Source organism: Cordyceps militaris (assembly GCF_000225605.1).
Source record: "Cordyceps militaris CM01 unplaced genomic scaffold CCM_S00006, whole genome shotgun sequence".
Classification (NCBI taxonomy): domain Eukaryota; kingdom Fungi; phylum Ascomycota; class Sordariomycetes; order Hypocreales; family Cordycipitaceae; genus Cordyceps; species Cordyceps militaris.
In genome coordinates, this window is record NW_006271974.1 from 2,333,675 (window position 1) to 2,350,921 (window position 17,247).

The following is a 17,247-nucleotide window of genomic DNA, read 5'->3' on the forward strand; positions in this document are numbered from 1 at the left end:
AAAAGTTCAACAACAACGTCAACCTGGCGCCCGTGCTGGGCGTGTACCGCCAGGCGGGCGATTTTCTCGACTACTACGGACGGTCGTTTGCCAACACGTCGGCGGGCGTGGCCGCGGCGGCGGTGCCGTTTCTCACGGCGCAGCAGGCGGCAGGCGTGGCGGCGACGGCCAAGCACTTTCCCGGGCTCGGCGCGGCCTCGCACGACGCCAACACGGACGAGGTGCCCGTGACGCTGGAGCTGTCGCTGGACGAGCTGCGGCGCGTCGACGAGGCCCCGTACGTGCAGGCCATTGGGGCCGGCGTGCAGCTTGTCATGCCGTCGTGGGCCGTGTACCCCGCGCTCGACGCGCGCCCGGCCGGCCTCAGCAACAAGTGGGTGCAGGACGAGCTGCGCGGCCGGCTCGGCTTCGCGGGCGTCACCGTCACAGACGCCATGGAGGCCGGCTCGCTCAAGGGCTTTGGCGGCACCGAGGAGACGGCGCTGCTGGCCGCCGCCGCGGGTATGGACTTGCTGCTCGCCAGCAGCAGGAATGTCACGCAGGGGGATACCATCAGGAAGGCGCTCGTGGGCGGTGTGCAGTCGGGACGCCTGAGTAGGGCGCAGTTTGACGCGGCGACCAAGAGGATTGCGCTGATGCGTAGCAAGTTGTGGGCGTAGACACTCTATAGAGGGGAAGGAGCGATAGGATAGTGTGGTTGATGCTACTGAGGGTTGTCGTCTTTCTTCAATCGAAATGCCTCCATTATGATTCTCCGTATGTGCGGCGCCGTCAGCTCAAAGTCAAACCCAGCAGCGCCATCCCGATCCCCCATCTTTCCCGCCACGACTTCGGCCTCCGACGCCCACACCCATGCTTGATGTTCCTTGGGGTCCAGCACAATGGCGTGCAGGTCCTCGACCTCGACCTCGAACGCGAATTTGCAGAAGATCCTGGTCCCGCGCGAGTTTGTAAAAACCGTCAGCGGCGCGCCGTCGGGGCCCTCGGTGATGCGCCGCGTCACGCGCCGCGCCACCAGGCCCGTCTCCTCGCGGAGCTCGCGGGCGCAGCCGTCGAGGATGGTCGCGTCCGTGGGGGGCGGGTCGACGGCGCCGCCGGGGAGCTCCCACTTGTAGGGCATGCTGTCGGTCGCGGCGCGCTGGACGAGCAGGATGCGCGCGGGGGATGCGCCGGTGTCCCAGACGCCGGCACTGGCGTGGACGCCGGCAAAGTCCTTGTCGTGGGCGGCGAGCCAGGCCTCGTAGGAGACGTTGAATTCGGCGACGGCGGGGTCGAAGGAGAGCTTCGACATGGTGAGAGGGATGTGCTGGTGGTGATTCGCAAGGTGTGGTGAGATGGAACGTGGTTGCTCTCGCAGGCTGAAAGGGTGGTTGCTAATCTCGCAATCTCGCATCTGGCGAGAGTCAGGAGCGCGATCGATTTTAGCGCGTTAACTATTGTTCCTGTCGCCACTTTCGGCGTTGGGCACGTGCAAACAGCGCCTACATACAAACTCGGTTTGATAGTTGGAGCCAGTCGGACGATTTGCTATATTAGGATCTACCAAAATCAGACTATGCACTGCACTAGTAAGCCCGGAGCGACCATGGCTTTACTAACTAGAGAAAGCCGTCGTGACGCCGATTGTCCTAGGCAGAAACGTGGTGCAGTAATCACGGAGCGGGATTGCGCCGCCGTTGGGAAAACTTGGTCCCCTAGCAGCTTATCTGCTTTGAACCGCACATTGACAGGCCCTTCTCGCACAGGTTGCCGATCCCTGTGCCGCTACCGGCATCTCCCCCAGCAAGGACGAATCTTGGAAGCTTTCTTGTCTCGCCGCCTCTGGGGCAGAGCAACGTAGCACACCCTGTGATGCGTCATACCTCTGTATCCGTTTGGCTTGCAGGCGGGGCGGCAGGCAACGGCGAGAAACATGGCGTTCAGGAGCGCCGTGGCGCGATGGAAACAGCCCACCAGTTTGATGTGCCGGCGGCAACTATTCACACACCTGCGGCCTGCCGAGATATGCCGGAACGGACCAACATGGTTTTCATCTTCGACTTGATTTGAAACAAGGCCTGTTATACCAGATAGTAGACACGTGGCCGCTGAGATGCCGATGCAAATCGCCTCTCGCGCCCTTTGTTTTGCTATGCGTGCCATGTAAATGACAATTTCAAATCTGTAGTGCTCAAGACAGGTGCAAGGATGGACGGGCGGACCATAATGCGCCTTGCGAGATCCGGATCTATCTACACCCGGGAATGGACGGACCATTCCTTGTGCTGGACGGCACTGACGTCGAATGAACCAGGGCGCAGCGCCACAACATTTTTCTTTGCATTGACTGTTTTAGGTGGTAAGAAAAAAGAAGCCTGTAGTCAACAGATAACCAACTACAATGTACAGAGTACCGTGCCAGGCACGACCGTTGCGGTGCCGAGCAATTTGGTGGCCAGTGAATGAGCCGAGTCTGAAGCATCGTGCCGATCCGGGCAGGTATCCCCTACATGCACTCTTTAGCTGCATAGCCAGCATCGGTGAAGAGCATAACATGTGAAAAGCACGGCAGAAAGAATGTACCAATTACGCTCCTTTTTACTGGCACGACTTTTATTTAAGCTTCTATTCTGCCGTGTGGCTTACGTTTCATTCAGATGGGCGGCCAGACGGAGCGACATGTGTAGACCTTGGTCGCGGTGCGTTGCTCTCATACAAATTACAAGTGCCTGATATGTACGAGCAATGTATGAAATCCATCCAAATGGGCTTGCAGATCATAGCGACGACCACCATTTCACCGTCATGGATACCGCGAGCGGATACTACTTGCGATGAACAACCTGGGCTCTGAATTACCCACGCGTCGCCAGCGCTTTCTTGTTAGCCCGAAGCCCATGTTCGGCGTGAATCGTATGCACCATCCAGACTTGGATAGTTGGGCTGCTTGACCACCTTCCTATCTGCGCTGCTAACCTCCTTTGTGGCTTTCTTTCGAAGCGGCGGCAAAGCAGCCACCTGTCTAGGTCCGCGCACGACCCATGTTGGAATTCGAACAAGTACGAAGTACGAGATGCTTGGAAAGGAGAAAAGATGGCCGCGGGGGCCGTGGCTACATCATCGTTGTTCTCTCCCCCGCCCCTCCCTCTCCCCGAGCTGCACGGCCGAGAGGGGACAATTAATGTCTTGCGCCGGCAAAACTACTTCATAACTCCCCATCCAGTGTCGTTGCGGCGGACGGGGCGGCGGGCTGGTGGGGGCGGGAGAAGACGGAGCGGAATGCCTCAAGGTGTGGGTTCATCAACCTCTCTGGATCTGTTTTTAACTTTCAAGATCGATTGTGCGTGGAGGGGGGTTTCGAGTCTTGTGAGCCAATGAAGACGTTGATAGATGGCATTTTGTTTCAGCTCAAGGAGCGTGCAAACAGGGTTTCTCTTGCCATGCCTCTATTCGGATTTCTAGAACATGGCCCCATCTCGGCTCCGTCGCATATATACATGCGGTTTTTTGAGCAAAGATGTAGCGCACATGTACGAATGCTTTGAAGCGCCAGTGGCCTGCCGCGCATGAGGCTCAACGCGATAGTACGCCTCGACTTGTGTGATGCTTATCGCCAAGCTACCCCGAGCCTCGTTGCAAGATTCCTTGCCAAGGTATTCTTTGCGAGCCTCGGGGCTTACTGACAGCCTCATTGCCCTCTGATACCGTCACGGCCACCGGCGTCCGTAAAAATCTTATCGCACACGGAACGAGGCATGTATTCGAGGTGGCCGTCCAAGCACGCCATACCGTTTCAGTCCCAAACGCGGCCCCGGGCTACTCCGCCCCCCTCCCAGCTGATAGCTTGGTGCCTGTCAGGCGAAATATATTGCAACGCTGATGAAATCCAGTCTTTGCACCCCCCTAAGTCGCCCTCGAGTTAGTAGGCTTTATCAAGTTCCCTTAGCTTCTTGAGCTGAGTGGTGCGCATGCGGGTGCGGCTGAAGACTTGGCCGGCCGGGCGCAGTTTCAACAAAAAAACGAACGAGAAGTGACGATCTGAAGGCATGATTCGAGTCGATGATGGAACCACAAGGCAACAAAAGAATTGTATGCGGTTGTCGGGGTGGCTTGGGGGCTTGGATCATGGCCCATGAAGACGAGGGACGGAGGAGACATATTTTCGACCCCCAAATACCCCGAAAGACCCAGTTCTGCTCGGCACTACGAGCACGCCACCAGATGCTCGATTTCTTTAGTTTGTAGTCGGCGAATTGTGCGGCGTAACGGAAGCCGTGGTTGCGTGTTTCCCCCTGTCATGATGTGTCGTTTGTGTCTTGTCACGACTGCTCGCTCAACCCTCTCTCGACTGGCCCCATCGTGGGGCAAACAGAGTTTAGCCGTCCGCCACCTACAAACCCGTACCTTCTTCTCCACGCTCTAGAACCTCATCAACTTGTCGCTTCAACGAAAGAATCAAACATCTTGCCGCTTGCCTCAACGACGTAATTATATCTGTATTCGAGGCACAATGGACGTCACTGTGCAGCTCCCGACCGATCCCGCCGAGCGGCGTCGCGTGCAGAACCGCATCGCGCAACGCAAGTTTCGTCGTAAGTCTTTGTCCTGTTACCATTAGCATTTTCCTTCCAACGCTTACCAAAGACATTTTTTTCCTTGGCGGCAACTACAGACAAGCGGCTTCAGAACCAGACAGCATCGTCTGCTGCCATCCCCCGCTTCTCTAGCTTTCACGCAAGGCGAGCCTCGTCCGCCAACACAAACGCCGCCGCGCACGGCACGACGACGCCGCCGCTCGTCGGCAGCGCGCTCCCCTCGCCCAGCGCCTTCGGATGCATTGACCTGGGCACAAGGCTGGACGGCCTGCCCATGACGCCCGCCGCCGTCTTGATGGACGACTTTGGCCTGGACATGTACCTGGACGGCAGCTTTGACTCGTGCTTTGATATGCCCAGCCTGCCCACGGAACCGCCCGGGCGCGCGCTGTCCTGCGACACCGGCTTCTCCGCGCCGGCGCGCATGTCGTATCCGGGCCTGCCCACGCCGCAGGCAACGGTGCCGGGCTCGTATGCGTCGTCGTCGGCGTCGTCGTCTGGTCGCTCGCACGGGACTCCTGTCGGCGAAGGAGGGCGACGGGTGTCGTCTGTAAGCAGCGTTTCCCGGCCGGGTTCGCGGCGTGATACCATGATCGATATGCAGACGGCCGCGTTCGATGATGGCGGCCGCCAGGACCCTGATACGATGATGAGCGCAAGCAAGAGCGACAACGAAGAAGACGGCAGCAGCGGCAGTGCAAAGTGCGACAAGGGCTGGATCAGCACCATTCACATTGCGGTGCAGAGCGGCAACGAGCGTATTCTCGGCATGTTGCTACGGCAGGACACGGAGGGCATCAACTGCCCAGACAGCAACGGGCGCACGCCGCTCTTCCACGCCGCGATCCAGGACAACGAGCCCGTCGTGCAGATGCTGCTGGCGCACGGCGCGCGCATTGGCCTGGCCGACAAGGAGGGCCGCTCGCCGCTGCACTGGGCCGTGCTGTACCGCCGGCTCGAGGTCCTCCGCGCGCTGCTGGAGCATTGGAACAGGCGGGAGCGGAATACTTTTGGCATCGACGCGCACGATAATGTCGGCTGGACGCCGCTGCATCTCGCCGTCGAGAGACGCTTCGAGGCCGGCGTGCTGTTGCTGATGCAGCACGGGGCGAATATCAAGGCGAGGGCCAAGATGTGCCCGCACACGGGCAAGCCAATACCGTTCAACGTGGAACCGATTGGATTGTGAGGTGCCTCATGTTGTTTGTCTGACATCGATATATGCCCATGTTGGTGTCTGACGTTGAGAGACGACCATTTGATGTCTCATATAGTGTCTTACTGAGGGTGGTTGGCTTTCTTTGTTATTTGGTTGGCTTCTTGGCTCCATGTATTGCGTAGTTTATTGGCAGCGGTACTTTTGATTGTTTCTTAGATGTGCATAAATGAAACCCCAAAATTAGATGTTCCATGAGTCTGCTGCCAATGCTCCGTCACGTCTATAACCGTTGATCCAACCGGCCCAGGCCCCTTATTCTATGACCTCCCCGACGACATCGACAGGGTTCCACTCCAAACGCAGCAGAGAAGCACGAAAAAAAAACCTGCCAATACACTTTTTCTGCGGGTGTCATGACAATGCTGCATGAACCAATGCCAGGGTGACCCAGAGATGGGATGTAACCGTGGTCAGTACAAGCTCACACGACAGCCGTCATCAAACCTTCAGCCCAGCCAACGTAACACACGACCTTTGTCTCGAGCTGTAAAGTTGGCTGCTTGTGCTTGGCGCTTACTTTGCAGTATGAAGGTTCTAGTTAGCGCATCTCGCACTTGCTCGTTTCTTGAGGCCGCTTTGTTCGGGCGGCCCTCGCAGCGCGCCCGCACCCTGGACAATCGCAATTTGCGGCGCCTGATTCGCAATCCTTTACGAAACTCCCTCTTTGGGGCAAGTCTCAACGCTAACTTGCCCTAACTAACAACGCCTTGTTTTCCTCGCCCGCTCTCAAAGCCACAGCAACTAAGAGTGCGGCTGATAGCCCCCCGCCGGCCCGCAATCGTTGCACTTCCTGCGTAATGCTTACCTTGCATGACCGATCACCCTCTCTATCTTGTCATCGATGCGGCTAGCGAGATCTTACTTCTTGGCCAGGGGTCATTTTTCCTACGCCCGGGTAAGCAACACACAACACGGCCCCAATGTTATCAGCACCCTCAACACCCGCAAACCCCACCCTACGACAAATCGTTAGTACTACCGAGTTTTCCATCATTTGCGAGAGGCAAAGCAGGACTCGAGACTAAGTTATTGCGACAATTGGTTAGTTAGGGCTCACTAGCCTCGCCAGCAAAGACTTGCCCGCATCATGAGTGCCGTGACGACATCGTCGGATCAGCGCGTGGACGGGGAGAAAACGACGGCTACGAGCCGTGATGATGCTGCGCTCGTGGAAACCAGCAAGGAAGAGTATCCTCATGGCTTCCAGCTCGCATTCGTGGTGCTGGGGATACTGCTGTGTTTGTTTTTGGTCAGTGGTTAATTGTGTGCACTTTTCTGGGTTGATGCGACTAACACTGAATTATAGGCAGCGCTTGACATGGTGTGTGGCTTCTACTACATTTTCGGCTCTCCGAAAAATCATTTGAAGGTAATTCACTGACCAACTATACCAGACGATTGTGGCCACGGCCATTCCTAAAATCACTGACGAGTTTCGCGCCATCGACCAAGTTGGATGGTATGGCTCAGCCTTCTTCCTGACGCTGGCCGCGTTTCAATCGTTCTGGGGAAAACTGTACCGGTACTGCCATCTAAAATGGACCTATATTGCAGCTGGCATTGTATTCGAGATTGGCAGTTTGGTGTGCGGTACGTCGAGTCGGGAGCCGGCCTTTTGCAAAACAGCCTTGTACTGACCAACGGCGTCCCAACAGCGACGGCGAAGAACAGCACGACCCTCATCGTGGGACGAGCTGTAACGGGTGTCGGAGGCGCGGGCCTCTACTGCGGAACCTACACAATCATCGCATTTATCGTCCCGCCGGCCCAGCGAGCGCGATATACCGGCCTGGTGGGCGTCTCCTATGCGGTCGCCAGCGTGGCCGGGCCGCTTATTGGTGGTGTCTTTACCGATAACATTGGCTGGCGATGGTGGTACGTTTTAGCACTCTTCGAGGAGTTTCTTTTTTGACATTTTCCGCTAACGAACTGGCGGTCAAAGTTTCTACATCAATCTCCCCATCGGCGGCGTGAGCCTGCTTCTCATCCTGCTGTCCTTCAAGCCCCCCGCCGCGGCGAAGCCGGTAGCAGCACCGCTCAAGGAGATTCTGCTCCAGCTGGATCTTGTCGGCGTCGCGCTCGCCGTCGTCAGCATGACGTGCTTCTTCCTGGTGACGCAGTGGGCGGGCGCGAGCCGCGCGTGGGACTCGGCGCCGGTGATTGCCTGCCTGGTCGTCGCGGCGGTGACGTGCATTCTGTTTGCTGGCGTGCAGGTATGGCAGGGCGAGCGAGCATCGCTTGTGCCGAGGATCCTGTCCAAGAGAGTCGTGTACGGAGTGGCTTGCTTTGCGTTTTTGTAAGTGCTGCCCCAGCCGACGACGCGATGTTGACTAACGTGCCTTAGCCAAAACGGCATGAACTTCTTCTTCACGTACTACATTCCTATTTATTTCCAGTCCATCGACAATTACTCGGCGGCACAGAGTGGCATTTACAACTTGCCACTCATCTTTGGAGCCTGTAAGTATCACGACACTTGTCCATGCATCTATACTAATCTCCTCATGAAAAGGCTTCTTTGCCATCATCTCCGGGTTTCTCATCACCATCTACGGATACTACACAGTATACATGGCCGTGGGAAGCGCAGCCTGTACCATTGCCTCTGGTCTCTTGTATACCATGGGCATGCACACCCCTCTTGCCCGTCCATTAGGATACCAGATGCTCCTCGGCGCCGGACAAGGCCTCGCCATCCAGGTTCCCGTCATTGTTGCCCAGGCCATGTCCGCCCCGGAAGACATTTCGGCCAGCACTGCCATCATTTTGTGTAAGTAATGCCGCCACAGACGCCCACTCTTAGGTGCTCACACGCAGTTTTAGTTTTCCAAATGACGGGCGGCGCAATATGCATCTCCGCGGGCCAATCGGCATTCATCAACCGGTTATTGTATTATCTCAAGACCATCGCGCCCGGGATTGACGCTGCGCATATTGTCACCATCGGCGCATCCGATCTGCGCGCGCAGATATCTGCAAGCGACATTGATGCCGTGCTCCAGGCGTATCTTGGAGCTCTGAGGGATACGTTTGCGCTTGGTGTGGGATTTGCGGGCTGTGCGTTTCTGGCGAGCTTTATTGCTCCGGTAAGAAATTTGGCGCATGGGTCAAATAAAATAAACGTCATGGCGGCCTTGTAATAATTCAAGGGGAATTGGTCATTTGGCAGCGATAGAAATTTAACATGCATTAATTGATTTTCAGAACTCGCCCGTACGAACATGTTGAGCTTGTGCCTAGCCACTCAGACAGAAACGCACAAGGCAACGCCAGTGACTAATTGTGAAGTGAGTAAAGATTAAAACTTGATTAGTGACTGAGAATGTAAGAGTCGTAGCGTAGATTGAACTTCAAGTGGAAAGTTAGATCTGTTCAATACGAATTGACTCGACTAGCACTATATACTTTAAACGAATTCCAAAATCTTCAAGAGTATATTCGTACTAGACGAAATTCATCAGTCACCACATCTGCCGCCTCCCAACGTTGCTCTAGTTTCGGATCTTCAGTCGGAGTCCAGGACTGCCCGCTGCAGGGAACGGAATAATCATGTCGCGAACGCAGTCAATGTCGCGCTCGCGAGTCGTCTCATAGAGTTCCAGCGTCGGTCCCGCTTGGCCAGTGTACAGGTCGTACTTGTGCAGAATGGTGGCCAGAATGATAGACAGTTCCTGCTTGGCAAAGTTCATGCTACTCGATATTAGTAAGGGCCTTTATGAAAGAGTGAAGCAAAACAAAACGTACCCGATGCAGTTGCGTGTTCCCCTAGCAAACCCGATAAACGCGCGGTCCAGTCTCGGGTTGTCGATCCATCGCTGCGGGATAAACTTTTCGGCGTCGGCAAACACGGCCTCGTTGGTGTGCGCAATCTGCGCCGTCATGCTGTACGTGGTGCCGGCCGGGACGACGTACGACCGCCCGCGGACCTTGTCCTCGTAGACGACGGGCTCCGTGGGCGACACGCGCGGCAGGCGGGCGACGACGCCGGGGTGCAGACGCAGCGTCTCCTGGATCGCGGCCTGGAAGTACGGCAGCGTCTCGACCTGCGCGTACGACGGGATGTCGTCGGTGTTGCCGGCGAGCGCCGCGGCGAGCTCCGCCTTGACCTTGGCCAGCTCGGCCGGGTGCGCGAGCAGCTGGTAGATGGCGGCGCTCAGGGTGTAGGCCGTGGTGCCCTGGCCGGCAAAGACGACGAGCTGGGCCTCGTGCGCGAGACGCGCCGTCGTCTTCTCCTCGTCGGGCAGACGGCTGCTGAGCACGCCTTCGAAGATGGTGCTCTTGATGCGGTCCGGGTTGGGCGAGCTGCGAATCTTTTCGACCTCGTCGAGCCACATCTAACCAAGTTAACTCTATATACCGGAAAAAAAAAAGATCACAGTTGAGAAGCTTGCATACCGTCTTCTTGTTCCACATCTCGGTCAGACCAGGGAAAACAGCCTTGATGAGCCAGTCGGGCGACGTGCCCAGCAGGTAGCCGACAATGGGAAAGTGGCACATGGCGTGGTTGAAGAAGTGGAAGACGTCAGTGGCCTCAATGTACGGCGCGGCAAAGTCCTTTTCGCCGAGAAAGTTGAACGAGGTGCCGAAGGCGTACTGGGTGACAATGTCGCAGGCGCAGGCCTTGAGCACGAAGTGGAACTTGAGCACCTCGCCCGTCTCGCCGGCCTCGTGCATGCGCGCGAGCAGCTTGTGCATGTCGGCCTTCATGATGGGCTCGAGGCGCCGGATGCTCGCCGAGGAGAAGAAGCCCGAGATGGTGGCGCGACGGAGGCGGTGGGTGTCGTGGTCGGCGGTGCCGGCCAGAGAGTTGGGCGCTAGGAAGGGGTTGGTTTTGTTTCATTGTGTGTAGAGAGGGAAAGATGTATAAACGTACTGCCGGTGCGACGACCTGTCATGACGGACTTGTTGGTCTTGCGCTTGGCGCTGGGGTAGAGCGGTTCAATAAACTCGGGATCGTTGAAGTGCACCTCGTCGGGATTGATGCGGACGATTGGGCCTGCGGAGGATTAGTCCAGTCTGTTCCAAGACGACAAGTATTGCTTGTTTTAAAAAACTTGAAAAAAAAACACACCATATTTCTCATGCATCTGCTTCACCTTGCGAAAGTACTGGCCACCCAGCCAGACATCATAGTAGATCTCGTACCAGTACGTGAATGCTATCAAGGCCGTTAGCGTCGCATCCCGTCCCTGAGCCGTATAACCTCTTACCTGCGAATTTAGGACCGGGAATGCCAGCCAGCGGGTGCAAGAACACTAATTCCAAAAATATGAGCCTTCAAAGTCGCCTTGTGTGAGACGATGCACATACGTCGATGACCAGCCAGACAGGCCCAGTACGTCAAAACCGCGGTACCAATGAGATACAGAGTAGGCCATGACAGAAGTCCATCCACACGCCAGGTATGGACCGCGTCGTCCAGTCCTTGCTGCAGTGTCTGTAGAACAGGCTGCGCCGTGCTGGCGAAATTATTCGCGGCCACGGTTTGCCACGCCTTGGGCTCAGATGGTTTCAAAAATTGCGACATGCTGAAAAAGAGTCCGGTTCTCACAATGTCAAAATGTCAGTGTGCTCCGCACGAATTGGGAGACCGTTTTCGCCGGGAACATGGTATAACTAAGTTTTTGGAGGGCCGCTCTCAAGCACCAGGGACAGATAAGATAGCTGCCGGTGCGAGATACACTAAAAGCCGCCACAAATGGTTGGTAGTCGGCAGTCGATCTGCTTACGCAGATTCTGTAAGAGGATCGGGTCATTACGTGCTCGCGCCGCCGAATGGTCTCGATACACCTGCCAACCGGCAGTAGGCCAGCCACAAAGATGACGCATGGGGGGCGTTATGGTGCAAGATGGGATTAGCTGAAAAAGATAGAGCTCAGCTCGCGAATAAGCTCAATAGAAAATGTCCGCGACTAATGCATCATCAGCAGCAACCGGGCGCTCGTAATACGCCGGACAGACTGGGGCCGGCCTCAGCCGCACTAAAGCCTGTCCACCTTGGGTCCCCCCGGCTTACACCTCAGTTGTCCGACAGCCTTGCCAGTCTGGCCGACGCCGGGGCAGGGGGCCGGCGAAACAGTCTCATGCAATACTACTTGAATATGCAGCAGGCCGTGGCAGAGGTTCCATCGATACCACCTCGAACGTGTCTTGGATGCCCGCCGTCTATCGCACAATGTCTCGCTCTGCGCTGTCCCTCTGCCTGCTGCTCGCTCCCGTGGCGCTATCTCTCCCGCAGCACGCCGCGACGAACCGGACCAATGGCCCTTCCTGCCGGTATCTGCCGCAAGACGCGCAGTGGCCGTCGCCGCAGTCGTGGAGCCGGCTTAATGCCACGGTGCAGGGCCGCCTGCTGCCGGGCGAGCCGCTGGCGCACGTCTGCCACGGCGCCGACCACGACGCGGCCGCGTGCGCCGACCTCGCCGCGCACTGGACCGAGCAGGCGCCGTACGCTTCGGACCCCGTGAGCATCATGTCCCCGTTCTGGGCCAACAACTCGTGCACGCCCTTTACCGGCCCCGCCGCGCCGTGCCTGCAGGGCAACTACGCCTCGTACGCCATCAACGTCAGCAGCGCCGCCGACGTCGTCGCCGGGCTGCAGTTTGCCCGGCAGAGCAACGTCCGCGTGCAGGTCAAGAACACGGGGCACGACTACCTGGGCCGGTCGACGGGCCAGGGCTCGCTCGCGCTCTGGACGCACAACCTCAAGACGATCCGCTTCCTCAACTACACCAGCGACCGGTACACCGGCCCGGCCGCCAAGCTCGGCGCCGGCGTCCAGGCCTTTGAAGTGTACCCGGCGGCGGCGGCACACGGTCTGCGCGTCGTCGGCGGATACTGCCCGACCGTGGGCATCGCCGGCGGGTACCTGCAGGGTGCCGGACATGGGCCGCTGCTCGGCACGTACGGCCTCGCGGCCGACAACACGCTCGAGGTCGAGGTCGTCACCGTGCAGGGCAAGCACCTCGTGGCTAGCCCGACGCAGAACGCGGACCTGTTCTGGGCGCTCAACGGCGGCGGCGGCGGCAACTACGGCGTGGTCTTGTCGGTGACGACGCGCGCGCACCGCGACGGGCCTGTGGCAGGGGCGTCGCTCACCGTGCTCCCGACGGCGAGGACCAACGACACCGAGGCGCATTGGCGCGTCGTCGCGGCCTGGCACCGCCACCTGCTGTACCTGGACACGCTGCCCGGGTTCACGAGCGTGTACCACATCTCCAGCACGAGCTTCCAGCTCAGCCAGGCGACGTATGCGGACCACGGGGTGGCGGATATACAGCGCGCGCTGGATCCGTTCCTGGCGCAGGTGCGGCAGCTCGGGTTCAACTACACGCTCGAGACCAATGTCCAGACCAGCTACTACGACCACTACGTCAAGTACAACCCGAAGCTGCCGTACGGGTCCTACTTCAACAACGAGACCATTGGCGGCCGCCTCATCAGCCGCGACGCGGTGAGGACCAACCTGCCCCAGGTCGTGCAGGCCATCCGGCGCATTGCCAATTCGGGCGCGGGCACGTTTGTGAATGGCGTGGCGGGCAACGCGAACCGCGCGCGCAGCAGCAGCAACGTGCCTGGAACAAACGCAGTGCTTCCTGCGTGGCGGGATGCCCTCTACCATCTGATTATTGAGATTGTGTACCCGGGGGACGCGCCGTCGGCGCAGCTTGTCCGTGTGCAGAGCGACATGAATGGCCACCAGGAGCTGCTGCGGGCGGCGTCGCCGGTCGGCGGAGCGTACATTAACGAGGCGACGTTTGACAATACGCACTGGAAGGAGGACTATTTTGGAGCCAATTACGACAAGCTGCTGCGGGTGAAGAAGAGGTATGATCCCCAGTTTGTGCTCTACGGACCGGCTTCGGTGGGGAGCGACACTTGGGTGCGGGCTTCGGATGGGCGTCTGTGCAGAAAGTAGCAGGGCAAGCCAGACTAGTGGACAGTTCTTCCGGTACTGTCGAAAAGGTAGTACATTTCATTATAGAAATAGAAATAAACATAAATAAAAAGTGTTGAAGCCGTTGAAACTACATTTCTGCCAGAGGTACCCGACTATTGATTAAGAAGCAACTACTCCGTACAGGTCGTCGTTTCACAAGTCTCCCTTTACAGGATATTGCAACAAATTATAGATCTCATAATATAGCAGTTTAATCATTCATAGCATTCCACGCTGCGCTACAATTAAACATCTACCAAGGCTCCTGCTGGCCGGTCCACAGCCAAAGCTTGCCCGAGTGCGTCTCCTTGGTGGCAGCATCAATGACCTTGACAACACCCTGCACGCTCTCATCGACGGTGATGCTAGCCTGCTCGAGATCAAAGGCGCGGGCGCCGCGGTTACCCATTTCAGTTTGGACAAAGCTGAATAAATCGAAATTAGCGATGCACAAAGTAATGACGGTTGCGTGCGGTAGACTTACCCGGGATCGATGGGGAACGCTGTCAGCCAAGTCTCGGCAATGGCAATGGTCCTGGCGTACCAATGGTGAAGGATCTTGGTAGGGCCGTAGACGGCGTTGGGGAAGGGAATCGCATTCCTGGACAAGTTAGATTTATTCCATCCATTGGAGAGAAGTTTACTCACTATGTAATGTTAGCATGGAGATGCGATGGGAGGGGTACTGGATACTTGCCGTCAAGAATGCCGCGCTGGAGCCAATCACAACGAGCTTGGGGTCCTTGGATGCCTTGAGGAACGGCAAGAATGCCTGGTAAAGACGAACGAAGCCATAGACGTTGGTGTCAATGTGGTCCTGAATATCCGCAATCTTGGCATCCTCCAGCTTCGGCCAGGCGGTCGCCTTGCCGGCATTGGCAATGACAATGTCCACGTGGTTGATGCCTCTCGACTTGAGCGTCTCAGCAGCCTTGAGCGCGTCCGTGTCATTGGTCGCGTCGACCTTGACGAGCTGGACAGTCGTGCCCGCGGCCGTGGGCAGCTTGAGCAGCTCCTGCGAGGGGCCGTCGTCGGGGTTGCGGTTGGCGGCAATGACGGTGTGGTTGGGCTTTGCGACGTACAGCTCAAAGATGCCGCGGCCGATGCCACGGCTGGCACCGGTGATGAGCACAATGGTGGGAGAAGCCATGGTTGTTTCTCGTCTTGTTGCAAGGGTTCGTTAGTAAGTGATGGGCAGTGGCGCTAGAGTAGTGTCGCGGAAACAAAAAAGCCAAGATCGAATGTGAATCTATCAGCTCGCAGTTTCCGTTTTGTGTACGGGCGATTTACGGTGAATTACTAATGATGCTGGAAAGATACTCGTCACCAACGTCCTCCAGCCGCGGCAACGCCACACGACCAAGTCAATTGCTTATGATGATGTCGCCATTGTTTGCTTAATGGATCGATTCAGCCTGGCTCGATCGGGTGGATCGAGCGACCGAAAGCCGGTATTACGCTCGGCCAATCAGAGATCCTGGGCGTAATACATGCAGGGTAAGCAATTGCCCGATTAGGAAGAACGATTATTTTTAGCGCATGACTGATAACAAAGATAAGGCGAATGGCTGAAACATGTGCGACATGAATTGGAAAGCAAACGAAATCAGAACAATGAATTGCAAATCAGTGCTTGATAATCATGTGGAAGACTATGGTCAAGGAAGCAAGGCAGGGAGGAGTTGAAGGCAAAGATAAGCGAGCAAGACTAAACAGGATGCGAGAGCTCGAAAGGACAGAGTTATGTAGTAGAATATAGGAAAAGGTGCAAGAAGCAAATGCACAAAGAGTCTTGTCTTAAAATTATCATCTTGTCTATTTCCTCTAATTTGTTCTGTCTGCCAGGAGCTGTTGGCACAGCACACTATGCGGGGTCCATGCGCTCAAAATACTTTCGACCCTAGTCTATGAGTTTCAATCGCACTTGTCTTCACCAAAACTTGTCTTCACCAAACACGTCCATCTAGCTTCCAAGAATCTCCCGTACAAACTCCGCCATGGCGTCCACCACCTTGTCCGAGCCCTCGCCGCTCAGCACAGTGAGATGACCCTTGCCCTTGGCCTCCAGGAAGGTCTTGGTCTGCGGGAAGAGCGCAAACGCGGCCTTTTGCTCCTCGGGCGGCGACATGGTGTCCAGCTCAGGCGTGACCATCATGACAGGCGTCTTGTCCACGAGCTTGAGAATCTCCTTGGGCTGCCACATGGCCAGCTTTTGGTACGTCTGCAGCGCAATCTTGTTGCGGAAGTTGGGCGCGCCGCGGTCAATAATGGCGCCCATGAAGCCGTACGCCTCGAGCCCGCCGGGACCGCCCGAGCCCGCCATACCAATCGGGTTCTCGCCCTTGCTGTTGAACGGCGGCAGCATAAAGGGCTCGTTGCCGCGCAGCTGCGACTGCCGGTCCCGCATCAGCTGCAGAAACGCCTTCTCCCGCTTCTCCGCCTGGTAGAAGCTCAGGATCGGGCACACCATGACGAGCGCCTTGACGCGACGGTCGACTGCCGCCGCCGTGGCGCTGACGGTGCCACCAAAGGACATGCCCCAGAGGGCAATCTGCGAGGACTCGACACTGGGAAGGGAGGAAATATGCGTGATGATGTCTGGCATCCATTTGTCAGTATGCTTCTTCGTCACCAAGTAGAGCCAAGCATACCTGTCAGATCTTCTGCTTGTTGAAGGGGATCAATAAGGTTCTTGGGGGTGCCGTCACTGTCGCCAATGCTGCGGGGGTCGTAGACATAGGCATTGAAGCCTTGTGATTGGAATATCTCTGCAATGTCGGGGAGCAACATTTCTTTGACGCAATTGAACTTTGACATAATTAGCAACTTGTCTTGACGGCCGATTTTTTGAGCATGTATACCCCCGGAGTCATGATAATGACGGGTCCTTTGCCATCCACGGCATAGAACCGGCCTCTGATGATGGTGCCATCAATGGTCTTGCTTTCCACAACCTGAAATGGAGGAGCCATCACGACTTGCACTGTGAAAGCTTGACCAGGTAACGTTAAAAAAATAAAGTATAAGAAAGTGTCAAGTCAACGTGGAATTAGAGTTATTGAAGATGCTTGGCTCATCCGGGCAGGCACGTCGCCTTCTTTTCCCATCTGCCATATCCTTTAAGAAGTCACGTCACCAAGCCCGTCTCATTGGCTTACGTCTAATCGCGGGGGGCTAAGAAATGCCGGCGGAGAATTCGCCCGATTCGGAAATAACAAGCTGGGCCGTTTCGAAACCTCGAGTAAGAATGAGGCTGAAGACATGATCCACAGATAGAATAAACATGCTGACCCGGCCGGCATCTGACCGTGCAGGAGCTCGCATAAGGCTCGCAGCTGGGAAAACGGGCCAAGACGTGGCGCTCCTGAGTGCCGAACGTCTCGATTGGACTATGTGACTACTTCCAGGGTCGGTTATCGGTCGAGGAAAAAAAAAAGAATATTCGTAAGTTGGCCATGACGGCGGGTTATCGTGTCAGACCTGCACATCTTGCGCAAGCCGGGAACGGCTGAGCG

General features: G+C 56.7%; 7 protein-coding genes across 7 annotated transcripts; 3 read left to right on the top strand and 4 right to left on the bottom strand.

The window, feature by feature from the left end:
* Positions 1–703: 703 nt before the first annotated feature.
* CCM_08009 (NUDIX hydrolase domain-like protein) lies at positions 704–1,291 on the bottom strand (the record flags this gene model as incomplete). The annotated part of the gene is made up of 1 exon (XM_006673148.1): positions 704–1,291. One exon carries the CDS (start codon positions 1,289–1,291, stop codon positions 704–706), a length of 588 nt encoding a protein of 195 aa, XP_006673211.1.
* Positions 1,292–4,489: 3,198 nt separating this feature from the next.
* CCM_08010 (ankyrin repeat protein) lies at positions 4,490–5,763 on the top strand (the record flags this gene model as incomplete). The annotated part of the gene is made up of 3 exons (XM_006673149.1): positions 4,490–4,571; positions 4,652–5,124; positions 5,179–5,763. The coding sequence occupies 3 exons, from the start codon at positions 4,490–4,492 to the stop codon at positions 5,761–5,763; spliced, it is 1,140 nt and encodes a 379-aa protein (XP_006673212.1).
* A 1,117-nt stretch (positions 5,764–6,880) lies between these two features.
* CCM_08011 (MFS multidrug transporter) lies at positions 6,881–8,933 on the top strand (the record flags this gene model as incomplete). Its single annotated transcript, XM_006673150.1, has 8 exons — positions 6,881–7,042; positions 7,100–7,114; positions 7,188–7,383; positions 7,449–7,668; positions 7,736–8,089; positions 8,138–8,253; positions 8,306–8,563; positions 8,617–8,933. 8 exons carry the CDS (start codon positions 6,881–6,883, stop codon positions 8,931–8,933), a joined length of 1,638 nt encoding a protein of 545 aa, XP_006673213.1.
* A 351-nt stretch (positions 8,934–9,284) lies between these two features.
* Positions 9,285–11,320, bottom strand: CCM_08012 (Cytochrome P450; the record flags this gene model as incomplete). The annotated part of the gene is made up of 7 exons (XM_006673151.1): positions 9,285–9,483; positions 9,538–10,127; positions 10,189–10,607; positions 10,667–10,789; positions 10,865–10,951; positions 11,004–11,048; positions 11,104–11,320. 7 exons carry the CDS (start codon positions 11,318–11,320, stop codon positions 9,285–9,287), a joined length of 1,680 nt encoding a protein of 559 aa, XP_006673214.1.
* A 648-nt stretch (positions 11,321–11,968) lies between these two features.
* On the top strand, positions 11,969–13,711 carry CCM_08013 (FAD-binding, type 2; the record flags this gene model as incomplete). Its single annotated transcript, XM_006673152.1, has 1 exon — positions 11,969–13,711. One exon carries the CDS (start codon positions 11,969–11,971, stop codon positions 13,709–13,711), a length of 1,743 nt encoding a protein of 580 aa, XP_006673215.1.
* Positions 13,712–13,985: 274 nt separating this feature from the next.
* Positions 13,986–14,882, bottom strand: CCM_08014 (Short-chain dehydrogenase/reductase SDR; the record flags this gene model as incomplete). Its single annotated transcript, XM_006673153.1, has 3 exons — positions 13,986–14,157; positions 14,217–14,333; positions 14,377–14,882. The coding sequence occupies 3 exons, from the start codon at positions 14,880–14,882 to the stop codon at positions 13,986–13,988; spliced, it is 795 nt and encodes a 264-aa protein (XP_006673216.1).
* An 813-nt stretch (positions 14,883–15,695) lies between these two features.
* CCM_08015 (DltD N-terminal domain protein) lies at positions 15,696–17,017 on the bottom strand (the record flags this gene model as incomplete). The annotated part of the gene is made up of 4 exons (XM_006673154.1): positions 15,696–16,330; positions 16,384–16,540; positions 16,594–16,715; positions 16,918–17,017. The coding sequence occupies 4 exons, from the start codon at positions 17,015–17,017 to the stop codon at positions 15,696–15,698; spliced, it is 1,014 nt and encodes a 337-aa protein (XP_006673217.1).
* Positions 17,018–17,247: the final 230 nt, after the last annotated feature.